This window comes from Asterias rubens, chromosome 11 (genome assembly GCF_902459465.1).
Source record: "Asterias rubens chromosome 11, eAstRub1.3, whole genome shotgun sequence".
Classification (NCBI taxonomy): Eukaryota; Metazoa; Echinodermata; class Asteroidea; order Forcipulatida; family Asteriidae; genus Asterias; species Asterias rubens.
Genome location: NC_047072.1, coordinates 1772283 through 1799032, shown reverse-complemented (window position 1 = coordinate 1799032; position 26750 = coordinate 1772283). Strand labels below are relative to the sequence as shown.

Below are 26750 nucleotides of genomic sequence, written 5' to 3'. Positions count from 1 at the left end.
TGACGCAAAACACATTCAAAGGGGAGAAAGGACACAAATTTGATTGTGATTGCAAGTTGAACATTCAAGTGCATGTGTAACATCCGCTCCAGTGACATCAAAGTCGGTTCAGTACAAAAGAGAAAAACAGAAGAGACAACTTTCTAAATTTTACATTACACAGCTGCAGGGATGGAATGGTCTACTAGATTCCATCAGAGCCATCCAGACAATAGACACTTTCAAATCGGCCCCTCTTCATAAACATTTCAGTAAATATTCTATATAGACATTGGATTATTTGAATTTGTCTTGATCGTTGCATCGCTGGAGGACAACCAAAAGAGGGAGCTTTTCTTATTAAAGCAAGCGCCATGAGCACTTTTTGTGGATACTGGCGCTATAGAAGATGTCATTATTATTAGTTATATAGTTATTAAAAATTATCACTCTGTCAATTTGGCAATGAAAGAAAACTATCCACTGTCCGAGACTAGAAGGGCACTCTTACAGAAACCTTAAAGTACATATATCAGCTTTCACTGGTCACCAAAACATGGAAGGAGGAAAGGGGAAGACTATATACACAGATGCAGTTGATAGGGACATGCTTACAAACAATCTCCCTAATAGACCGATCCACTAAGCTCCGCCCCATTGCGTGTTGACCAATCACAACGCAACGAAAGTCCAACAAGTAAGGTCCGACATACATGTACGTGCGCGTATCTTGGCGCGCGCGACAGAGTTGTGCAGAAAGCAACTATCTGACATAGCATCTTTAAACCTGTGTTTCAAATTACCTGAGGGTTTGACGTAAAGTTGGTACAGTACCAAGCCAATTGTATCCAAACAACGTACAAACTGCTGCATCACAGAGTCGTAAACATAGAGTGTAACTGGAAATACATGTAGGTAAGGTAACTATAGGCAACGACAATAGACCTTTTTAAAAAGAGATGTTTGCTCGTCGTATTTGATACAAACATGACAAATACGCTCAGGTTCTAACATTTGGAAGGACATGTATTTCTACACAGAATTGAATTTGTTTTCTAATTGGATTGAGTATTATGCTGCTTCAAATTATTGATACGTCATATCTTTAATAATAATGAGGATAGTAATAATAATTTGGAAGGCCAATCATTTTGAGAAGTTGAGGGACTGATTTGCGAAGGACCGAGCTACAATGTGTTCGGGCATGTTCAAAGGTTTCTTTGACAGCCAGCCACATCGAACCATGTGACCACAGAGCACCACCATAGATCAAAAACATTAAAAAAAAATTTATGAGAGAGAAAAAAAACATAGTGACATAATAATAAAAATAAACAGTTTTTATAGGGCGCTAAAACAACAAACAGTGAAGTCTCAAAAGCGCTTTTGGAAAGTCACGAGAGAAAAACCAGGAGACGATCAGAGCATACTGATCGAAACGTCCAGTTAATCCAACGGTTCTTTTCAGAACCACCCAACTCATGTAGAGATAGTTATTACATGGTGTTACCGCAAACTCTTCTATATCTTATTTCCACCATGCAAAGTTTCAAATCCTACTTAAAACCAGGACTGTTGAATAAAAACAATACAGAAAATAACCACAAAATGCATACAATGAAAACATATTTAAAAACATTGAAAACTAGGCAAGAGCAAATTTCCTCTTCCGAGCACAACCTCCTCTTTCAGAAAGAAACATTTCTTCTGCGTCCCTAGAAACAGATTATTGGGTTGATTTATTGTGTGGTTTAGTGCTCGTTTCCCCCAGCGAACACGAGGCATGTTGTCAGAACCTATTTGAGTTGAGCAATATATTTGGGATTGGCACAATTATTACTAGCCATCCCACGCCCAAGAGTATTTGATTTCATGTCATTTAACCCCCACAGAACAACCATAATAATTGAAGCGGTAAAAGAAGAAGACAGTCTTTGATTCCATGGAGAGTCTTTGAAAACTGTCTGTAGATTCCTAGATACTTGTCATCACTTCTGAGTATCTCGTTCTGATTCCAGAAGCACTGCTTAGCGGTAAGCAAATGTTTATGTTTTCTGTCACAACAAAATTGACTACGGTGTAAACGTATTTCACAGGTTAACAAGGAAAATATGGGACCAGCCGCCGATTTCACCAAAGATCTTCCTAACTTAGGATTAATCTTGGACTTAGGACGGGTTCAATTCTGTATCCAAATACGTAGTACGCATTGAACTCGTCCTAAGTTAGGACGGGTTACTCGTCCTAACTCGAGATAGGATTGATCCTAGCATTTCGTGAAATCGACTGCAGCTTGGGCGTGCACCATTGATTTGCATTGTGACGCCATTAATTTGTTTGCAGTAAGCACCTAATTGGGCGCTAAGCAGCTTATGAAATTGGGCTTTGATTAGCAGGATTACCCAGTATAGTGTTTACCGAGAGGCAGCCATCTTCCTTTTCATGGAATGCTATCAGTGTGCATCTCTTGCCCTACTGGATCCTCACGGAAATACCATCACCATTGTTCTACGACCATAGCACCTTTCATATTATTCAGTTACAGAATGCCACCGTCCGTAGAACTCAGCACCAGCAAACACAACATGTCGTGCCTAGTTTTGGATTGGCCCATTTTAAGTTTTTGCTTTCGGAATCAACTTTCCACGCGCTATTAAACTTAAAAACAGTTTCTTTACCCTGGGTGAAAAAGTCTCATGTGGCAAATAAATGTGAACAGACTTACCCATCAAATGACACCCAGTCCGTAGTACCAAAATCCACGTAGCGAATTTCACACAACTTCTCGGCTGCTTTGACTTGACTGACGACGGTACGGTACCACTGTTGGTTGACTTGGTACAGGGAACAACAGCACAGCCCTGAAACAAGAAAAGTCAATAAACTGTAAACTCATTTCATTACGATGAAAAGAGTTGACCGACGACGGTATGATACCACTGCTGGTTGACTTGGTACAATAACAAGGAACAACAGCACAGCCCTGAAACAAGAAAAGTCAATAAACTAACGATGAAATGAGTTGACTGACGACGGTACGATACCCAATGCTAGTTGACTTGGTACAATAACAAGGAACAACAGCACAGCCCTGAAACAAGAAAAGTCAATAAACTGTAAACTCATTTAATAACGATGAAATGAGTTGACTGACGACGGTACGATACCACTGTTGGTTGACTTGGTACAGGGAACAACAGCACAGCCCTGATAAATGGAGGGAAAACAATGAAGAAATTTCAGTCTTAGATGTGGGGGGAAAACCCCAGAGAATTATTCCTGGGAAAACCAATGCAGTCAGGTAGGGACTAAAAATCCAATTTATATAGAGCCCCGGTGGGACGCGAACCAGGGTCCCACAGGTGGAAGGCGAGGCAAGACACCACTACACCAACCTGAACACCCCTGTTGGTTAACTTGGTAACAAAAACAACAGCACAGGTCTAAAACAAGAAAAGTCAATAAACTAACGATGACATGATTTGACCGACATGTCAGTACGATACCACTGTTGATTAACTTGGTACAAGGAACAGCAGCACAGCCCTGAAACACTGAAAGTAAATTATATTACAATACCTCATGCATATTCATGACCGAGAGTCGAGTTCTCATTGGTCCATTCACCATCACGAGCCAGGTGTTGCTAAATACCAAGCGTGCACGTGAATATTCACGCAAGTGGTGAATGCGCATGACAAGTAATAGCTCCCCGGGAACTATTCTACCTGTCATGCTCATTACCATTGTGCGACGTCATCCCCGGGTGCTATCTACTTGCCGTGCGCTTTACGATCGTGGAACATTTTATAACAGCTGAAACATTAATACGTGAACAATGATGGACTGAGTTAGATCTATTATGAATCCTTCCTTGTTTTTATTAATGAATCACAAATTCAGTCAGTTTTTGTGTTCATCAGGGTCAGTTTTTGTGCTTGAGTGCAGAAACTAAAAAAAGTTCATGAACAAAATTATCCAGAATACATTTTATTTCAGTCGTCATTTCCTCTTGCTCCTATTTGCAACGGTAACTGAATATGTATGAAGAACATGTATAGTAAAACAAATATAACATGGTTTCTTTCGTGTGACTAGTCGATTATTAGCTCCCCTCGGTATTGGAAGTTGACAAACTAGTTCCCTCGGCTTTGCCTCGGGAACTAGTTTGTCAACTTCCAATACCTCGGGGAGCTAATATCGACTAGTCACCCTCAAACCATGTTATATGTGTATATTAGCTACTGAAGATCCAAACGAGAAGGACAATGAAGAAGTTTCTGTCTTAGATGTGGGAGGAAAACCCCAGAGATTCTGGGGAAAACCCACGCAGTCAAGTAGAGACTAAAAATCCAATCGATAGTGCCCCCGATGAGTTTGAATCGGGGTCCCAGAGGTGGAAGGCGAGGAAAGACACCACTACACCAACCTGAACACCCCTGTTGGTTAACTTGGTACAAAGAACAACAGCATAGCCCTGAAACAACAAAAGTTAACAGACCTTATGCACATGACGTCATTTCAGTAGGGCGCCCTCACCTAGAGGTCAAAAGGAGGTTGTCCATTGGCCAATCCTGTGCGCCGCGCGTACAAATCTGTGCGTTTCGATTGTTTCGTCACCGTTTTTCCACTAAGATGGCCGCTGGATGACGTCAATGCATAAGGTCTATATACTAACAAGGAAATGATTTGACTGACGATGGTCTGATACCCAGGGATGTGATACACATAGGCTGTTGAGAAAGAAAAAAAACTCTGAGCGCAAAGCGCGAAAGCACGCGAGCTTAAAAACTTGCGAGCATGAAGTCCAATTATTAACATTTATCTTTAGTTTTAAAAAGCCCTACTCTACAATCTTGGGTGTTAGTATGGTTCAATCTCTATTTCTTTTAAAATTTGATCTTAATAAAAAGGGGGGTGGGGAGGAATACTTTTTTTAAATTTTTTTTTTTAGAGCAAACAAAAAACAGAATTCGATTTAAAATGGAGGAATCACATCCCTGGACACCACTGCTGGTGGTTGGTCCCCGACAACCTGTGATGAATGGGGCACATTCAGAAAGCACTGGGGAAACATCCAGATGAAGTAGAGCATAATTATCGATAGATCTGCTACAGAAGGCGCGCACTCGGGAACAAGGAAGATTCTTAGAAAGACACTTGAGTTCTAAGGCTTCAACACAAAGCATGACCAGAGGAAATACCGGCACAAGGGAAAATGTTATCTTTCTTTTGTACCTACGTTGTGGAAAGATGAAATAATAATAAAACTAATAACAAAAAACTTATACAAACTAGACATGATAGCATTTGTCCACAAATGCATAGCTGTTGCGTCAATAAATTTTTAAAATTTCTGAACTGAATTTGAATTTTTTGGTGTATTCAAAGCAGTCTGCCCAATCTGGCATAAATAAATAAAATAATTCAGATAGTACCATGTTCAGATAGCAATTGATGACTTAAAGGTGCAAAAACTTTTTAAAAAATCATAACAAATCATGTAATGGCGTCATCATGACGTAATTTCACAATTCAAAAAGAGCACCTTTACGGCCACGTCACAAGACCCTCAATGACGTCATTGATCTGAAACTTCACACATGTAATGCATGCCTGACAGTAAATGTGTGCGTAAAATTTGAAGTGATTAAACAAAACTTCACCACACACATCTTCAAAAAGTCCATTTTAAAGAGTTTTCAACCTGCCGCTAGAGGGCCCTGTTGTGTTTTTTGACGTCATTGATATTGTTTTTTAAACATGTTAAATGCACAAAAGCACCCTTGCGAGGCACTAACATTGTTGAAAGCAACTTCATAACTTTTGCCATTTTTGAATTAAAGGGCACTTCCTGTTTCGACCGGAAGTAGAGGTGATGTGAGGTCACGCACACGAAACAAAATGAAGACCTCATTTATCCCTACCCAATCCCGCAAACGTAAACCTATGGTCTCTTATGGCTGATTTGTTATATATATTCAAATATTTAAAATAAAACACCTTTAAGATGACGTCACATAACTTGTGATGATGTCATAATGACATCCTTGTTTTAGGATCAGCATTGCTACAATGCCTTTCATTGCAATTGCTCTTTATGAACATTGTAAATTAGTACTTTTAAAATGTGATTTCTGAAACAGGAAAAAAAAACGAAAAAAAAAACTGGAACGAAAACAAGAGCTGTTTCGCTGCGCTGCGCTACGAAAAAGCTAAAAAAGTGCAATTTGGCAAAACTAGGCTTCTATCAATCTGTTTCTTCTATTGGATAAAATGACGAGGTTCGCTTTCTTAGATTTCACACTTTCAAAAACATCTTATGATACACGGCAGGCAAAACAAGCTGGAAGTTACAGCTCAATAAAAACACCTCCCTCTTTCCCCCTACAGAAATCCCCCCCCCCTGCCTCAAAGTCAACACAAGAATAGGGCGGCAATATTCTCATATAGGTCATGTATTGACCCACGAGAGTTCCGGGCGATTGCTTGACGACTCATCTTACTCCAGAAAACACACGTGCATCTCCCTGAAAACACTCCATTGTTATCAAGAGATTCTAGAAAACATTCACAAAGAATCTGCGACTCCTTAAGGTCAAGTCAGTGCAAACACTATCGGCTTTACGATTATGAAAAAAAAATGTATCCTACAAGGAAAAAAAGCTGTGGAAAAGTGTTGTGTCTTAAAGGAACACGTTGCCTTGGATCGGACGAGTTGGTCTATAAAAAGCGTTTTTAACCATTTGTTATAAAATGCATATGGTTAGAAAGATGTTTTAAAAGTAGAATACAATGATCCACACAAGATCGCCCCAAAATTGCGTGGTTTTCCTTTTATTTTGCGAACTAACACGGTCGGCTATTTATGGGAGCAAAAAATTTGACTCCCATAAATGGCCGACCGTGTTTGTCGACGAGGTAAAAGGAAAACCGTGCAATTTCAAGGCATGTTTGTGTGGATCATTGTATTCTATTTTTACAACATCTTGTCACTCATATACATTTTATAACAAATGGTTACAGACGCTTTTCAAAGACCAACTCGACCGATCCAAGGCAACGTGTTCCTTTAATGCTTGTTGGTTTAGTGTGTACATCCATTTTTTTAAAAAATAATAATAATAATAGTGGCTTCTTAAATAGCGCTCAGGTCCAGCATGCAGTGACGCTTATGGCGCTTCAACATTATAACCCTGATCACAGGGCTTTAAACCATTCCTTAAACCATCTCAGCTCCCTGGGGAGTATACAACCTGTGCCGCCTAATTTGTAGTGCACTAAGCTAAATAATAATAAATAATAATAATTACATTTATATAGCGCTTTATACTAAAAATAAGTCAATCACAAGAACCATCACTGCCCTCACAGGTATCAATTTACCCCTGGGTGGGAGAGAAGCAATAATAGTTAAGTGTCTTGTTCAGGGACACAAGTGTCACGACCGGGACTCGAACCCACACTCTGCTGATAAGAAACACCAGAGCTTGAGTTCGACGCACTTATCTTCTCGACCCCAACACCCCACACGATTGACCGAAAGATGTTTATTAATCGTAAACGCAAAGTGTGATGTCACAATACAAAGACCTATGGTAATATTTACAACTTGTCACCAGATTTTTGAAATCATCAAAGCCATGTACTCTGAATTGATTTGTACTGACGTGGGTTTATCTTTTTTTGTCCCCTTGGGTGATTAAAAAGAGCACTCATTCAAACTCAAGACGTAGTCTCTTATCCCCAAAATAACCATCTTTATTTAGAATCTTCAGAAATAGACAGCGAGTACGTCACCAAGAATGAAACAAAGAGTTAACAACAAGGAATAGCGTAAATTCAATCAGTCAAAAAGACAAACACTTTACTGTCACTTTAATCGCACTGGCTAAACACCCCCCGTCTCCTGGATAAATCACATCGGAACATAATATTGAATTAAGAAAGACAAGTATTTTCACACGATCATGTCAACTGAATAAATAGTCTGTTGCCTTCAAACGAAAATTCCCCCGAGATAAAAAACCATGTCCCCGAGCCAATCAAACAGAAACACATCGCTCATCATGTTCTTGCGCCGCAGTTCATCGGATGCAAAAAGGAAACGTTTATTAACATACCCTGCAGATTTCCTGGTTAATGTTTTGCAAGTTTTGGTAAAGTCTTGGCAAACATTAATCAAAAGTTAATTTGCATGCTCAACATGAATTAAAGACACTGTACACCTTTGGAATATGTCAGAGACCAGTCTTTTCACTTGGTGTATCTCAACACATTTTGGACTCAGTTGGTCGTTGAAGCTGCGAGTTAATAATGGCAGAAATAACACCCTTGTCACACGAAGTTGTGTGCTTTCAGATACTTAATTTCGGGACCTCAAAATAATGTAATTTTGAGGTATTGAAATCAAATTTAAATATTCCAATGGAAAATTACTTCTTTCTCGAAAACTATGTTACTTCAAGGGAGCCTTTTCTCACAATGGTTGTTTACTATCAACAGCTCTCAATTGTTTTTAACCAGGTAAGTTTTTCAAAAAATATTTTGAGTCATTACCAATAGTGTTCAGTGCCCTCAAGTACAAATCTAATCCACAAGTTATTGCCTCTATCTTTTGTGGCCGTGTCTTGGCCGAGCGGTTAAGAGCACCGGATTCAAGCACTGGTGTTTGATCAGCAGGGTGTGGGTTCGGATCCCGGTCGTGACACTTGCTAGATAAATTTGGGGAGGTAGTGCTTTCTGCTCTACCGGCCAGGCTTTGAATTGATGATACCCAAGCCTACATCCGTATTGACTGTAAAAGGGCTAACCCTGTTTCAGCCCTAGGAGTAGGTGGCAACGGCCTCTGGAAAAAAAATATTGTAGCCCACACCTTGAAGTGGCCTTCAGGCCTTGTGTGTCAGGCGAATTGCATAAAAAAAAAAAATAAATAAAAAAAAAATCAACTCCAAGGAAAAACTATGGGGAAATATGATCATATTATTTTTTTCCACGGTATACAGATGCAAGCATATAACATTATACAAACATAACACAACATGATCTTTGAAACCATCTGATCCTGTTTTGGGAAGAACTTGAGATTTCACATAAACATATTCATTTTATTCCCAGAAAATAAGAAGTGTTGTATTTTTTACCCTGGGCCATGTTCATAGAGTTGTACAACCTTCTAGAGAGACCATTCACATCAGTCTTCATCGTGACTATACGACTAGACAGTTTAAAAGTATTTTACACTCATTTTTTTACGACAGATTTTTTTCAACAGATTTTCAGTAGTGATTTTCTGATTATTTTCAAATGTATTCAGTAAGTACATGTTTATTCAAGATCATTTTGTAAAAGCCGTCCGGACAGGAAAACGTGTAAAGCGTTGAGAATGACACCTTCCACACATACACAGTTAAAGGCAGCGGACACTATTGGTAACTACTCAAAATAATTATTAGCGTAAAACCTTACTTGGTGACGAGTAATGGGGAGAGGTTGATGGTATAAAACATTGTGAGAAACGGCTCCCTCTGACAAAATGTCTGAAGTGACATAGTTTTCGAGAAAGAAGTAATTTTCCACGAATTTGATTTCAAGACCTCAAGTTTAGAATTTGAGGTCTCGAAATCAACCATCTATAAAACGCACACAACTTCGTGCGACGAGGTTGTTTTTTCTTTCATTATTATCTCGCAACTTCAACGACCGATTGAGCTTAATTTTTCACAGGTTTGTTATTTTATGCATATGTTGAGATACACCAAGTGAGAAGACTGGTCTTTGACAATTACCAATAGTGTCCACAGCCTTTAAAAAAAGGCAACGTTTTTTTGTTCACATGTACATAACCTTACGCTGCCAACGCCCAAGCAATGGTGGTGAGGCACCTCCACTTGCGTGTGTGTCTACACCCAAGGCACGCAATTGTTTTGGTTCAGCAGGCCAAGTGGAAAAAAAGTGTAAGACTTTTCCATGGATCCTTACGTTTCTTAAAGGCACTGGACATACTTGGAAATTACTCAAAATAATTGTTAGCATAAAACAGAGAGCTGCTGATAGTATGGAACATTGTGAGAAACGGCTCCCTTTGAAGTAACATAGATTTTGAGAAAGAAGTAATTTCTCACTCAAATACATGTAATAAAAGATCTTTCCTAAAGCATTTTTATCAAATGCATCTAAAAAGCACACAAATTTGTGCAACAAGGGTGTTTTTTCTTTCAATATTCTCATGCAACTTCGATGACAAATTTTCACAGGTTTGTTAATATATGCACACACTGTAGGTTGGGGAAACCTGGTGAGAATACTGGGTTCTGACATTTACCAAAGATGTCCAGAGGTGGATTTCACAAAGAGTTAAATAAGACTTGTCTTATCATCGCGTTAGGACGAGTTACTCGTCCTAACTTAGGACTAGTCACATGTTTTGTGTATCCTCTAGGACTATCCTAAGTTAGGATTAGTCCCAACTTTTTGTGGAATCGACCCCTGTACTTTTAAATAATACATACTAATCTAGAACTGTTGATTGATACTAGAGTGATGTATGGTTGGTTAGCGCTGAGCGGTCAAGGTGTCTCAATCCCTTACTGATTGATCAAGCCCCTTGTTGGCCTTATTATTGCATTGAATCAGTTATTTATATCTGCAAAATTCAACAAATTACAATAAAATTAGAAAGTAATTGCTAAGTGAAAAATGGCCTGTTGTGGTTGAGAGGTACACTATTGGTAATTACTCCAAATATTTAATAGCACAAAACCTTACTTGGTAACGAGTAATGGGCAGAGGTTGGTAGTATAAAACATTGTAAGAAACTGCTCTGCTCTGATGTGGAGTATTTTTTGAGAGAGGTAAATTTCCACGAATATGATTTTGAGACTTCAGATTTAGAATTTGAGGTCTCGAAATCAAGCATCTGAAAGCGCACAACTTCGGTGACAAGGGTGTTTTTTCTTTCAATGTTAACTCCCAACTTCGACGACCGATTGAGCTCAAATTTTCACAGGTTTGTTATTTTATGCAAATGTTGAGATAAAGCAAGTGAGAAGAGTGGTATTTGACATTTACCAATAGTATCCAGTGTCTTTAAAAGCATTTAGACTTAAGCTATGTTTTTCTGATCAGCACAGGGTGGGTTTGAGTCCTGGTCAAACTGTTAGGTTTTGTTGGAGGGACTCAACGAAACAAAGCCAAACTGAAGCTTTCTCTAGAAGATGATCAGAGCATACTGATTGAAACAGCAAGTTGAAACCGACAATTCTTCTCAGAACCACCCCAACTCATTTAGAGATAGTCATTACATGGTGTTACCGCAAACCTTTCCATATCGTGTTTCCACCCAGCAAACTTCCAAATCCTACTTAACAAAGCCATTGGACACTTTCAGTAAACAGTATTGTCCAAAGGCCCACACTTCTTGTATCATAACTTATATATTAAATAACAAACCTGTGAAAATTTAGGCTCAATTGGTCATCGGAGTCGGCAGAAAATAACGGGAAAACCCACGCTTGTTTCCGTACGTTTCGCTGTGTCATGACATGTGTTTAAAATCAATCCGTAATTCTCGATATCGAGAATTGATAATTGTTTTACTGTTTTCTCAAAAAGTAAAGCATTTCATGGAATAATATTTCAAGACCAGTCTTTCACCATTACCTTCTATAAACCATGTTAGTTATTTGTAAATCTGTGAATTTTTTTTTGTCTGTTCCGAAAGTGTTATAATGGCTTTAAACTGAAGCTTAAATGAGCCTTTTGAAACAATTGAATAAAAATATATAACAGGCTTCTAGACTGGGAACTGACTTTGTAGTCAATCGTCATGTCGGGTTCACCAATTAACAATTAAATTAACAATTAAACATGCCAAGTACCACCCCTCAACAGCATCAACTTCACCGGAAGTTGCGATAATCACGTCACTTGCCAACCGGAAGTTGCGGACAAAAGATCACGCCGGGAATAACACGCAGGCCAGTGCAACTGCTGCTGCCCCTGGTCGTGGCCTTGGTGCCCCTTCAAAAGTTCCCCATTGACTTACTAAGAATTTCCAATGGAAGTGCCCTTTCCATAATGAAAGCGGCCTTGCCCTTTTAAAGATGAAATTCAAGGCCTGAAAGATTCTGTCAGTTCAATAACCGGCACGATGCAAAAAGTAAATAATTGAAATAACAACCGATGATAACCACTTCGTGATATTCCTCTTCAACGACCGACAAAAAAATAGAAAAAAGCATAAAAATGTTTTCGGATGCATCAGTGAGACTGAAGTTCGTCTCCGATTAAGTAGCAATGCAAAGCAAAGTGTGTTTGAGTTTCCGCGCGGGAGTGATTTCAAGCGTTGGGTTACCCCTCGTGGGAGACAGACCTGCTGAAATTAGAGCTTTTAAAAATGGATGAAATGAAAAGATGATTGCGTAAAGAGAACCTGTGCGAATACCGAAGGGATGAGGAACAAATTCATTTTTGATTAGAGCGGCACTACGGTAACCTCCTTTATAGCATCCGGTTTAAGATGTCTTCGTGAAGAGGTAAATAATTTGACAGTCGGAGAAAAAGTGGTCCGTGAGGAGAGCTTGGTAGAACTATATATATCATCTTTCGTTTTCTTCACATTTCGGTTAACTCTCAACTGAGGATTCGGAAAAAGTTCCCAGGAAACTTACAGACAATGATAGACCAGGGCCCAATTTCATAGGGCTGCTTAACAGCAAGCAAATTCTCCAGCCGTCGGTTTCACCAAACTCTTCCTAACTTAGGATTAATCTTAGGACTTAGGTCGAGTTAATTTCTGTATCCAAAGAAGAACCGATCCTAAGTTAGGACGGGTTACTCGTCCTAACTGGAGATAGGATTAATTCGAGCGTTTCGTGAATTTCGGCTGCTGCTCACTGTAGCAGACAAAAATACTAATGTGTAAACATACTTCATCAGTAAGCAAACACATTGGGTCATTCATTTACATACAGTAAGCACAGGAAGGTTGGCCCCTTACCTACATGTAGTTACAGTCAGCAGCGTTATGAAATGGAAATCGATCAGTAATCACAAGATAAGCCATAAAGGATGTGGGTACTTTTTGTAAAACAAAACACAATGTCCACAGATTTACATTAAACTTACACCGTTTGAAGATAATGATAGTAGAAAGCGTACCTAAAAATATTAGTTGCTGGGGTCTGTAGTTATTGAGAAATGAGTAGAACAATGTCATACGTTTTTACATGCTAAAATAATGTTCGTCTCATGATCATTGAGACAAACATTATTTTCATGACATTGTTTTACTCATTTCTCAGAAAATACAGCACCTCAGCCAGTAATATTTTCAAGGAAGCTTTCTACCATCATTATCTTCAAACGGTGTAAGTTTAGTGTAAATCTGTAGACACTGTTTTTTTTTTTTTTTCTACAAAAAGTTCAAAGATCCTTTACAAATGGCCTGGAGCTGCCGATATTTGAATCTTGCAATCGGGAAGATTTTGTTCAAACAATCAGTGAGTTACATGTATTGGCAGTTAGAGTCGACATAATAGATGGGTTGCACTAAGTGTCATCGACTGCCGTATTTGCATGCATATCTCATCAAATATGGCAGTCGATGCCGCTTAGTGCAATCCATCTATGTGGAAGAAGTTTCAAAAATCAGGAAGATTTTCAAAATGTGTTCATCAGTGCATAGAACAATTGGTTTCATTTTCAGGGAACTTTCTGCAGAATCAGAGAGAGTTGGCAGATCTGTAATAGACCCAAAGGATGAAAAGATAAGATGATGATAAATAAGGGAATTAAAGGGTAGCGAAGAGTTCTTTAACGGCTGTTTAAAACCGGCAGGGTCAATGCCGTGTGATAAAGGCCCGAGCTGAACATTAAAAAATGTCCTTTTGTTAAAAAACGTTAAAATTTACAATTGTAGACACTTTGACAATTCGAGATTTGAAGTATCTTTTGAAAAACTTTGTGAAGAATCTGTTTGATGCGCGTGGGTTGTTAGACGCGCGCGCGCTTAGAAATAGATTACGCCCACGCTAAGAAAAAGATTACGCTTAGAAATAGATTACGCGCTGTTACTAATAGCTATGAATTGCGCGTTCCGCGTGATAATATTGGCGTACGCGCGCGCCCGACATGCGGAAGCCAGCATGTTATAAACAGCTCCAGCTGGTCATTATCAACCGTTTAAACAACCCCAAATGACACACTCTCCACCAATAGGAGTAGAGAAGCTGTCTTGGGTATTTATGAATGCTCTTTTAGAGATTCGGGGGGGGGGGAGTGTTTATTTAGGAGGAAACTACAACAACAAAACACAAATCAGATGACAGGATTTGGTTTGGATGGGATTCAAATTCTCGCTGTTTAAAGTAGAAACCATTCTAAGGAAAAGGAGTTCCCTAAAAGTGTGGTTTGGAGGTGGTTTGGATAATTTGTTTACCCTATAACAACTTAGAAACGATTTATACATGAATCAGTTCTCAGATTTCTGAGGGTTGGTGTCAGTTTGCAAAAACAATTTTCTTTCAAGATATACATTGTTGTGTGATTTATTTATGTAGGAAAGGTACTTCTGGAGAGTTTTGACATTTTTGGGTGCACCCCACAATATTTTACAAGGAAGTAATATTAATGATAAGGGGGAAAAATGGACCTACAAAAATGTACCTACAAAACCCTTAAAAATGGCCAGTGAAGTGTCCCCCTGAAAATAACTGAAAATAATCCCACATGCACGACCAACTTGAAAATGAGTTGCCTAATCCTAAACAAGAAATGGTTAAAGGGTCTATGTAACTTTTGTAGGACAAAAAACACAATGTCCACAGATTTACACTAAACTTACACAGTTTGAAGATAATGATAGTAGAAAGCTTCCCTGAAAATATTACGTGTTGAGGTGCTGTAGTTTTTGGGAAATGAGTAAAACAATGTCATGAAAATAATTTTCGTCTCACGAGACGAAAATTATTTTAATCATTTACAAACGTATTTTCATGACATTGTTTTACTCATTTCTCAAAAACTACAGCACCTCAGTAAGTAATATTTGAAGGGAAGCTTGCCACTATCATTATCTTCAAACCCTGTAAAGTTTAATGTAAATCCATGGACATTTTGAAAAGGTATCCAAATCCTTTAACTCCACCTTTCCCACCTATGACCTAAAGCAGATTGTATACACTCAATGGAATTTAGGAACATCCAGGAACGCTCAAAATATGTTGGATGGATGACCGAGAACAAACCTTTCTATCCACAGTGTAATATTGGATTATGAATAGACTTGTATCATAAATTGTTTTATACTTTGTACTATTGAAAGCTGCTGTAGGCTTGTGAAGGTACATGTACCTGTAGTGCATTCTGCTCGAGCCCGGATTAATTTCAAACTTCTCGTCATTGTTTTCAAATGTATTCACTCTACAGCACCTTCATATCTTCAAGAACTCTTTTCTTTCAAATCATCCGCCTATGCCACCCGCTCATCGTACGACAAAACACTTCTTCACATCAGTAAAACTAGATCACGCGCAGGAGATCATGCCTTCCAAGCCGCTGCTCCCCGGCTCTGGAATTCCCTTCCCCGTAACATCCGGGAAGCCAACACACTGGAACGGTTCAAAAATATGCTCAATACCCATTTATTTGTTTAATCTGGCCTTTTTTTTTTTTTTTTTTTTTTTTTTTTTTGGCTTGTACTGTTTTTTGTATCTTTGTCTTTTTCATTGTTTGTTTCTTTGTGTATTGTAAAGCGCTCCGTTCTTTGTGGGGCGCTATATAAATGCTTTCATTATTATTATTATTATACCAACCTGGCTCCTACATGCATGTACATGTAGTTGATGGTACCCATGCCGTTCCTTACGGACTGTGACCCATGCTAACCCTGTTTCAGCCCCAGCGGAGTACAGCCTTTAAAGTTGATTTGGGGTCAAAACCAAAAATTAGTTAAGTGTAGCCCTCGCCCTGATGCCGTTGGGTTCAATTCCCACCACTGCCACCAAATGTAAAAAATAAACGTAACAACGGTGAAGTGGTCGTCCAGCCTTGTGAGGTGGGCAATATCTCATTTACAAAAAAAAATAAACAAAGTTTGTTATTGCCCTTAACTTTAAGATTGATTACCAAGCGTGTACCTTCTTTTTAAATTCACCTGTTGGCCTTTTGTCCGGCAGTCCAGAACAACAGATTGGGTAGTTTTCAACCCACTGATATTTCAACAAAATACCCACAGGGGTTTTTCTGCCTCGACATAATAAAAAGACAGGAAAAGGAGAAAGATGACCGGTCGCTGGCTGCTCCTTTCTTCACTATTGTCTTCATGGACATGATGGAAACTCCTCAAGGAAATCAAGACGTAATTCTACCATACGGGGGTATTTTAGATATAAAGACATTTTCCACGAATAAAAACACTTGGGTACGTGGATCTGATGACACTCTGACCCAGGAAATGAGTTTTAAGTCGGATTTAGATTTAATACCTTTTCATTAATGCTCGAAGTTGTTGACCACAAAGCTCGACAAAATAAGTTAAAATTAAGTTTTGTCCATTATAAAGAAGAGGAACAAAATCAGGCCTAATAGCCTTCCTGTCCACACAATAAGCATAATTAAGCTGATGTGTCTTGAGACATTGTTTGACGTCTTAATACAGATACAGGTACCCATGTATAGACAAATAAGCAGATTAAAATGTTCATCTTATTGTTGACTTAAAAGTGTAAAACCTGTATAAAAAATTTAAAAAAATAAACTGCTGCTGGCAGTTGTTGACTGCAAAGTTTGACAAAACAAGTTTTATAACAGTTAACCTTCGTTCGTCCATTATAAAGAAGAAGATTCTTTTTTACCAAAATCATGCACTACCACTATGGAGAGATTAAATTTGCCCAATTCGTAGTTGATCTTTAACATGTTTAAAAGTGCAAAACCTATAACAAAATTTATGATTAAATACATTGTCATCATTGCTTGAAGTCGTTGACCACAAATAAAACAAAATACATGTAAGTTACAATAAAACTAACTTTCGTGCATCATATGTACTTGTGTAAAGAAGAACAAGTGCATACCAAAATGAAGCACTTAAAGATTCAAATTGTTCATCTCATAGTTGACTTTTAAAAGTGCAAAACCTGTAAAAAAAGATAATAACAAAACTGCTTTGGGCAAAGATTATACAATGGTGAACAATCCGAGGGAAAGCTGAAAAACAAAATTCAGGGACAATACATTGTTACTGATGACGTTAAAGGCAGTGGACACTATTGGTAATAGACCCTTCCCATGAAATATGTAAATTGCACACAGCACGTGCGCACTAACATTTTGGTTGGCAAAATGAGGGAAATCGCGCTGTTTTGTACACGGCTAATGGCTGCGTGACGCGTCTGCTTAGTGCACAACTCTATGGTGTTTGCCAACCAATAGGGTCTGTACGCATGCGTGAATGTAATTAGCATATTTCATGGAAAGGGTCCATTGTCAAAGACTAGCCTTCACAGTTGGTGTACATTATCTCAACATATGCATAAAATAACAAACCTGTGAAAATTTGAGCTCAATCGGACATCGAAGTTGGGAGATAATAATGAAAGGAAAAAATACCCTTGTCACACGAAGTTGTGTTAGATGGTTGATTTCGAGACCTCAAGTTCTAAATCTGAGGTCTCTAAATCAAATTCGTGGAAAATTACTTCTTTCTCAAAAACTATGGCACTTCAGAGGGAGCCGTTTCTCACAATGTTTTATACTATCAACCTCTCCCCATTACTCGTTACCAAGCAAGGTTTTATGCTAACAATTATTTTGAGTAATTACTAATAGTGTCCACTGCCTTTAACTTGCAATTAATAAATAAGAGCAGACAGGCTAGCTTGGAGAAGAGTCAGGATGAGCCAAAATCAGCAGGAGAAATGTTTCAGGGCTTTTGAGTTGGCTCACTTTTCTTGTATGCAAGGTTGCGTCGGGCAAAGCTAGAAAGCCATTCATGGTAAGGGGCAACCAGAAGAATGCATTTAAGATTAAAATTAACTCAGGGGGCTAGAGGTAGGACTTGATATTCCTCAAAAACAGTCTAGACTGTAGGATGGAGGGAAACTTGCACCAGGCAGGGAGTTCCAAAGAGATTCAGTACGTTGAATAAAACTATTTAAAGGGCTCTTTGTTCTACATTTGTACATCTCGGCAAACATGGCAAAGCTGGTGAATATGAGTATTGGTGAAAACAAGCAGAAACCCTGGGTTCGAGCTCAAACACCCCGATAGGTGAAAGTGATTTTTCCATGGTAGTCACCTTTGTGACCCTGGTTGGAACCCCTGACCGGAGCCCGTGGATCAAATTTCCAGTCCCTACCTGATTTTGTGGTGATTTAAAACAGAAATCTCTGCATTGTCTTCATTTAACAAGTTGATGTGATGTTTCAACAAGTTGTTGTGCCTAGTCATTTTGTTCTTATAAGTAGCCCTATGAAGTAGCCCTATGAAGGCGCTACATTCGATGGGCTGTCAAAACTCTGCATACTGTACATGTACCTATCGTAAAAACAAATCAGGCCTGTATGCTTCGTTTTTGAAAGGGCAAGGGCACCAAGGCATTTTCTCCTTGGTAAAGGGCACCCTATGAGGAAATTGTAAATTACCACTGGAGCACTTCAAGGGCACCAAGGCAATGACCAGGGGGCATGGAGCCAATCACATTAATCACTCTATGAAGTATCTGACCTGACCAATTAATATGTCCTATCCTAAATGCAAATTTAACATTACATTCTTGTCCTTACCTGGTTTGGGTTCAATCACACCCGGTAGGCTTGACGCCATCTCATTCAGACCTTCGCAGATACTCTGGAGTTTGACAAGCTGTCGGTACATCTCCGCCTGGGTGGCGTCCTTCAGGTGTGGTTCCTCCGCCCAGGGACAAATAAACATCTGGAAAGTTGATAACAAACATGGTGGTCAGGTTGGTGTACATGTACATTTAGTGGTATCTTTCCTCACCAACAACCTCTAGGACCCAGGTTCGAATCCCCCGCTGGGGGCACTACATGTAGATTAAGTTCTCAGTTCCTACCTTCCACCTCTAGGACCCAGGTTCGAATCCCCCGCTGGGGGCACTACATGTAGATTAAGTTCTCAGTTACTACCTTCCACCTCTAGGACCCTGGTTAGAATCACGCCGGGGGCATTAGATGAGGATTAGGTTTTCAGTTCCTTCCAACTCTAGGACCCCGGTCCGAATCATACCAGTGGCATACGTGGTTTGGGTTTTCAGTCCTTTTGGGTACTTTCCAGAGTTCTGTGAAAAGACCTTCACAGGCATATTTCACCCAGGTTGGATTCGAACCCACAAGTTTAATTCTGATTGGGAATATATCATTACAATTTCTGTATACATGTACCCCGTCCCCCCCTCGTTCATATTTTGTATTCTGGATTTTCCTAAGCTTAGGCCAAAGTTTCAATTTTTATTATTGTACATTTATGTTATTGTTTGAATTCATGACCACTTTTGTGGACTTGTGCGCTTTAAAAGTTTTCATTATTATAGAGCAATCCAGAAGAGGGTCAAAGCACACTCCTGAAACGTCGAGCAGAAGCAAACAGGCTCTTCTCAGACATGTCAGAGACACCACTACTCACAAAAGAGATTTTACATAATAACAGTAATAAAGACAAAGACTTGTATGTGTACATAACCACTCTGTTTGGGTGTTTAAGGTGCAGTAAAAAAAAAAAAAAAAAAAAAAAAAATGGCGTCACTGCAAACCTTAGCAAGTTGAATTATTATTATTAGTCTATTTACCAAGTCCGGTTGGTCGATATGCGTCACCGACACAGCAAAGTCCACCCCTACTCCAGGCAACATCATCGGTTGGTATTTGACATCCGGTCCCGCCATACAACCGCTGCTGCTATGTTCAATCAGCTGATTGGTGGTTGTCATGGTAACGTCATCATCATCTTTGCGAGGGTTGTGTGAGTCCATCTCGTTGAGGTCATCCGTTTCCGCGAGGCCCTGGCTGAGTAGTAGGCTGGAGATGCTCTGACCATTCGGTAGGAGGAGGTCAACTTTCAATGGGTCACGCTCACTGCAGAGAGACTAAATCAAAACATCCAAAGTAAAAATAATCAATAATTAAATTAAGAACAGGAGGTCCCCTCAATACACTCAGCCAAAGGAGAAGTTAAATTTGTACCCAGTCAGTTTTCAATCTGTTTGATAATGTCGAGTACTTGAAATAAAAAGCTGCATCCTTTTTAAAAGGTGATCCCTCTGCAGCCTAGTCCAATGTTATATTGTAAACTCCGGTGTGATCCCTGGCTAAATGGCAGTTAAAGCTTGGTTCAAACCTCCTGCAAATGCAAATGCGATATGAAGTTTGACGTCACAAATTCGCAACAAATAATTCGCAACATCGAGCTGTGCTCAACTTCTGCGAAACATTTGTTGCGAAAACAGCCATGTGACGTCAAAAATTGCGCCACATTCGCGTTCGCATTTGCAGGAAGTACGAACCGGGCTTAATCTGTTAATGGTTGAATGGCCTCTGACTGGCACCCTTAAACAGTGTTATTGAACAAATAACGGGACCACAAATATAGATACATGTAGCTCACTTAATTAATTGCCAGCACATTAATCCTAGGAGGTCTCAGTTTCAAAAGTCAGTTTTTCGTTGCTTTATTTGTTATTTTATTATTCAGGCCCCAAATTAATTGATAATTTCCAACAACTTTGCCAAAAGTAAAGAACAAAATGTCCTGTTACAGTGGACGCTTGAATGTTTGTGGTAATGGATTTTTTTCGAAACCCTCTTTTCTTTGTTATCATATTTGTTAAATCAACCCATAGGGACCTGAATTTCTATTCACATACTTATAAATCAATTATATCATGTCGGGATGATCAATGCCATTTGAATGTTTATTTGTCTGTGATGATTTCTTTTGAATGAATTAACGCTTCAGACCCCAGAAAATTATCAAAATACGTTTATAAATAAGCAGTCAAGGGCATCAAGGCATAAAAAGAAAACAGTGGACTCATTGGGTTAATTTCTTTCCTGATTCAGAAATTTTTCTGGGAAAAATCAAATTAACGTTTTAAAAAAATTTTACATCTTGAACGGTCCAGGACTAGTTGGGACTGGAATACAATAAAAAAAAAACAAGGGTAATTTTATTTTGTGTCTTGCACGTCTGCGGTTTCTATTGTGATGTATATAATCATATAAGCGGTCAAAATTTGACGCTTCGGTTAGTTTTGTTGTCCTGTTAAGTATTCTTATATAAGATTTATGGAAATGAAACCGAAAAAGTTTCTTAGAAATATCTGGTGAGCAAAACTAATTAAGCAGCATACCAGTCACAAATGCTACACATGACTTGGTATTTTAGCTGGTAACATTTTTTCCTGGTAAGCATTATTTTGTTTTGCTTAAAAAATAGCTAGTGTTTGTGGTTAAAGACAGTGGACACTTCTCACTTGGTGTATATCAACATATGCATAAAATAATGAACCTGTGAAAATTTGAGCTCGATTGGTCGCCCGAGTTGCGAGATAACTGTGAAAGAAAAAGACACCCTTGTCACACTAAGTTGTGTGCTTTTAATAGATGCTTGATTTCGAGGCCTCAAATTCTTAAGTTGAGGTCTCGAAATCAAATTCGTAGAAACTTACTTCTTTCTCGAAAACTATGTCACTTCAGAGGTAGCCATTTCTCACAATGTTTTATACTATCAACTTTTTCCCATTACTCATTACCAAGTGGGGTTTTATGCTGATAATTATTTTGAGTAATTACCAATAGTGTCCACTGCCTTTAAGTAGCTCCATGAAATTAAGTGTCGTATAAGCAGCACGCTTTTGGTAACTTCCAAGTGATATCAGGTAACGATTAAAGTTTATCATTATACTTTATCCTCTACATATATTAATATTTAGAAATAGCCGTACAAGCATTAAAGGGATGCTGCAGTGAATTAAAATAAAACAGTTAATTTTGCTGTCATTTATTTCTGATATATGTATTGAACATCAATAAAATGTGTTTTGTTTTTTCCCCCGACATATCTCACTTGCGTAATTAGCGAATAAGTCATGACCCCCCTTTTGTGGATTGTAACCGACTCCTACCATCGACGTCTCGTCGGGAATTCAAACATATCTTTTGCAAAAAAGAGTCTGGTCCCTAACTACACGCGCCTAGGTACCAGGCCACACAGTGCACACGTCTCTATATGCACACAGCCAGGGTTCCCGACGGCTCGGGTTCCCGACATGACGTCACATGAACGCTCCCTTTTAGGGGCAGGGTGGGTTCCCCTAATCTCTTGAAAACCATTTTTAAAATACTTGCGCATTAAATAAAAAAAATATAAAAAAAATTCACGTTTAAAGCCATTGGACCCTTTCGGTAAACACTATTGTCCAAGGCCCACACTTCGTGTATCACAACTTCTATATCAAATAACAAACCTGTGAAAATTTAGGCTCAATCGTTCATCGGAGTCTGGAGAAAATAACGGGAAAACCCACCCGTGTATCCGCGCGTTTCGCCGTGTCATGACATGTGTTTAAAATAAATCCGAAATTCTCGCTAACGAGAATTGATATTGTTTTACTGTTTTCTCAAAAAGTAAAGCATTTCATGGAATAATATTTCACGGGAAGTCTTTCACCACTACCTTCTGTAAACCCTGTAAGTTATTTGTAAATCTGTGAACTTTTTTTTTTTTTTTCTGTACCGAAAGGGTCCAATGGCTTTAAAAAGTCATGTTTTATCGTTTAATTTTTTTGTTTAAACCCACTGCAGCCACCCTTTAACTACTTTGTTTGATTACACCAGATTTGTAAATATAATGACATTTGTTGAACCCATACGAACCTTTATCAATGCAGTGCATGGCTTCTCCAGTAGGTTGTTGAGGAGACATACGATAGTTGAAGTCGGCCAGGATTTCTGAGGGGCTTTCTGTCGACAAAAAAAAAAGGGGAGAAAAATGAGTTTTTATTATTTTTTTATTTATTATTTGATTATAGAACAGAGACATCGTAATTTTAAAAATGAATAAGTTTATCTGGATTGTTACTTAAGTTCGGGTTATGAGAATATTTTGTTTTCAAATCCAACGCATTGTAGATAATACTAAATGCAGTTTAAAGGCAGTGGACTAGCCTTCACAGTTGGTGTATCTCAAAATATGCATAACATAACTAACCTGTGAAAATTTGAGCTCAATCGGTCATCTAAAGTGTGAGATAATAATGAAAGAAGAAAACACCCTTGTCACACGAAGTTGCGTGTTTTGATGGTTGATTTCGAGACCTCAAGTTTAAAATCTGAGGTCTTGAAATCAAATTCGAGGAAAATTACTTCTTTCTCCAAAACTATGGCACTTCAGAGGGAGCCGTTTCTCACAATGTTTTATACCATCAACCTCTCCCCATTACTAGTCACCAAGAAAGGTTTTCACTAATAAATATTTTGAGTAATCACCAATAGTGTCCACTGCCTTTAATCTTTTTGTGAAATAAATAACAATTTTCATTGTATGTTTTTTTTTTTTCTTTTTTCTTTTTTTCTGTAATTCTGTCCTAGTCTTTTCAAAAACATTTGTCACACAAACAAGCTTAAGCTGCTATTCGAGGTGCCTCAAACTTCTGACTCTTGCGAAAACTTGTCCACTCTAGAGGCCGACTTAAGCATTTTATTATTGAAATTGAGTTGTTTCACTAGGAATAATTCCAAGAAGGAATTACAGATTGCTTGGCTTCAATCCTCCAAGGACATTCAAGGATTGAAGCAAACCTGTGGCGGCTCCTATTTGTGAATTGTGCATGACATTTCAAAGAAATTATAACGCAAATGTTTTAAAGACACTGGACAGTACTGGACACTATTGGTAATTGTCAAAGATCAGTCTTCTCACTTGGTGTATATCAACATATGCATAAAATAACAAACCTGTGAAAATTTGAGATCAATTGGTCGTCGAAGTCGCGAGATAATAACAAAAGAAAAGTTATTTGTCACACAAAGTTGTGTCCTTTCAGATGCTTGATTTCTCATCTTGATGTCCCGAAATCAATTTCATGGAAAATTACTTCTTTCTCGAAAAACTTTGTTACTTCAGAGGGAGCCAATTCTCACACCATTTTATACTATCAACCTCTCCCCATGAGTCGTGACCAAGAAGGTTTTATTAGGCTAATAATTATTTTGAGTAATTACCAATAGTGTCCACTGCCTTTAAAGCCATTGGACCCTTTCGGTAAACAGTGTTATCCAAGACCCACACTTCGTGTACCACAACTTCTATATCAAATAACAAACCTGTGAAAATTTAGGCTCAATCGGTCATCGGAGTCGGGAGAAAACAACGGAAAAACCCACCCTTGTTTCCGCGCGTTTCGCCGTGTCATGACATGTAATTAAAATAAATCCGTAATTCTCGTTAACGAGAATTTATATTGTTTTGCTGTTTTCTCAAAAAGTAAAGCAATTCATGGAATAATATTTCAAGAAAAGTCTTTCACCATTGCCTTCTGTAAACCCTGTAAGTTATTTGTAAATCTGTGAACTTTTTTTTTAACCGAAAGGGTCGAATGGCTTTAACGCAATTAAAGACCACACAAACAATTAAAACAAACCAGTGAAAGCTTATATGTGAACATTTAAATTTTCTACTATAAACAATGCTATGCACACACTGTAATAGATACAAATTTTGCATCATGGATAAAGAATATTATTTGTTAGGGGCCTTTTACAAATAAAATTCAATACAATTAGATACAATACAACAATTCAATAAAATACAATAAAACTGTAATGTCCCTGCATCGGAAAATCCTTTGGCCTGTTTTGCTCACATAAAAACACACCAAAAAAACACCAATGTTTAAATAGGGTTAAACCGTACAACAGAGAAATAGTAGGCCTAAATACCAACTTAAAAAGTGAACCACAGACAGATAAAAGGGCAAATACAGAAAAAGAATACTAAACAACAATAGAAACACAAACAAAAATGCCTCAAGAGGTCTATTGGAACTGCCTTAGCCACAAGGCTTACTTGGTGGTCTCGACGATCGAAGACATCTGCTCTAGCAATGCAGCATGGTCATGGGTTCAAATCCCCACAGAGTGCTTGCCTATGGATTTTTTTCTACAGAACTCGGGAAAGTACTGGGTATACAGTGCCTAATACATGTACACATGTCTGTCTGTCTGTCTTAAAGATCTTTCCGTCAAGGGGATATCAACACCAAGCTGGTAACTGCCAACCTCTCCCACACAAACATAGCTTTAAAGGCAGCGGACACTAATTGGTAGTTACTCAAAATAATTATAAGCATAAAACCTTACTTGGTAACGAGTGATGGGGAGAGGTTAATGGTATAAAACATTGTGAGAAACGGCTCTCTGTGAAGTAACATAGTTTTTGAGAAAGAAGTTATTTTCCACGAATTTGATTTTGAGACCTCAGATTTAGAATTTGAGGTCTCGAAATCAAGCATCTGAAAGCACACAACTTCGTGTGACAAGGGTGTTTTTTCTTTCATTATTATCTCGTAACTTTGATGACCGATTCGGCTAAAATTTTTCACAGGTTTGTTATTTTACGCATAATTATGTTGAGATACAACAAGTGAGAAGACTGGTCTTTGACAGTTACCATTAGTGTGCAGTGTCTTTAACGTGTATGATTATGAATTGCACAATAAAGAAATTGTGATTCAGTAACTAGACAATAATAACATTTATAACCAATGGGAATTCAGTGTTTAGTTGTTTGGATTAAAACCCAAAACCTTGTGGTTGCAAGTACTGCAGTCTATAACCACAATTGGTGCGAGGTTCAAACCAGGCCTGATAATTCATGGAGACAACAAAGGCGATTACCTCCATACCCCCTGGTCAATGCCTTAAAATGCTTCAGTAACAATTTGCACAGATACTGTTCATATAGGTGCCCTTTTTGCCTTGGTGCCCTTGCTCTTTCAAAAACAAAGCACACAGGCTTGTTAAAGCCATTGGACCCTTTCGGTAAACAGTATTGTCCAAGGCCCACACTTAGTGTATCACAACTTTGTGTATATAAAATAACATACCTGTGAAAATTTAGGCTCAATCGGACGTTGGAGTCGGGAGAAAATAACGGGAAAACCCACCCTTGTTTCCCCACGTTTTGCCATGTCATGACATGTGTTTAAAATAAATCCGTAATTCTTGATATTGAGAATTTATATTGTTTTACTGTTTTCTCAAAAAGTAGAGCATTTCGTGGAATAATGTTCCAAGAGAAGTCTTTCACCATTGCCTTCTGTCAACCCTGTAAGTTATTTGTAAATCTGTGAACTTTGTAAGTTATTTGTTAATCTGTGATTTTTTTTTAATTTTGTTCTGTACCAAATGCCTAATAATGTTTTGTACCGAATGGTCCAACGGCTTTAATGGCTTTAAGCCAAATAATGCTAATGTTATTTGTTTTATTCGAAAAAGAACATTGCCGCTGCTTTTCACCAAGTTTTACCTTTTCAGCGAACAACACTTGATGCTCAATGCTTTGTTAAGTCCTGCAGCATGCCTTTGGTGAAAAACATCTCCTCGGTTTGCACTTAAGCAAATTAAATCAACTGTGATCATAGAGTACCATCTTGGTCATGCTTTCTATACATGATGTCATTAACGCTAATGAAAGCCGGTCGTCTTTATAAATAAAACAGAGTAGACTTTTCCCGTCTATGTCTCCAGGGT

The 26750-nt window shown here is 38.4% G+C and overlaps 1 protein-coding gene across 1 annotated transcript in view; it reads right to left on the bottom strand.

Moving 5' to 3' along the window:
* Positions 1-3085: 3085 nt before the first annotated feature.
* Positions 3086-26750, bottom strand: part of LOC117296616 (tudor domain-containing protein 1-like) — a 60417-nt gene continuing 36752 nt past the window's right edge. The window contains exons 7-10 of the mRNA XM_033779637.1: positions 22875-22961; positions 19790-20086; positions 18768-18915; positions 3086-3186 (exon numbers count right to left, since the gene is read on the bottom strand). Coding sequence (XP_033635528.1) covers positions 3086-3186; positions 18768-18915; positions 19790-20086; positions 22875-22961 — 633 coding nt within the window. The remainder of the gene's footprint in view (positions 3187-18767; positions 18916-19789; positions 20087-22874; positions 22962-26750) is intronic.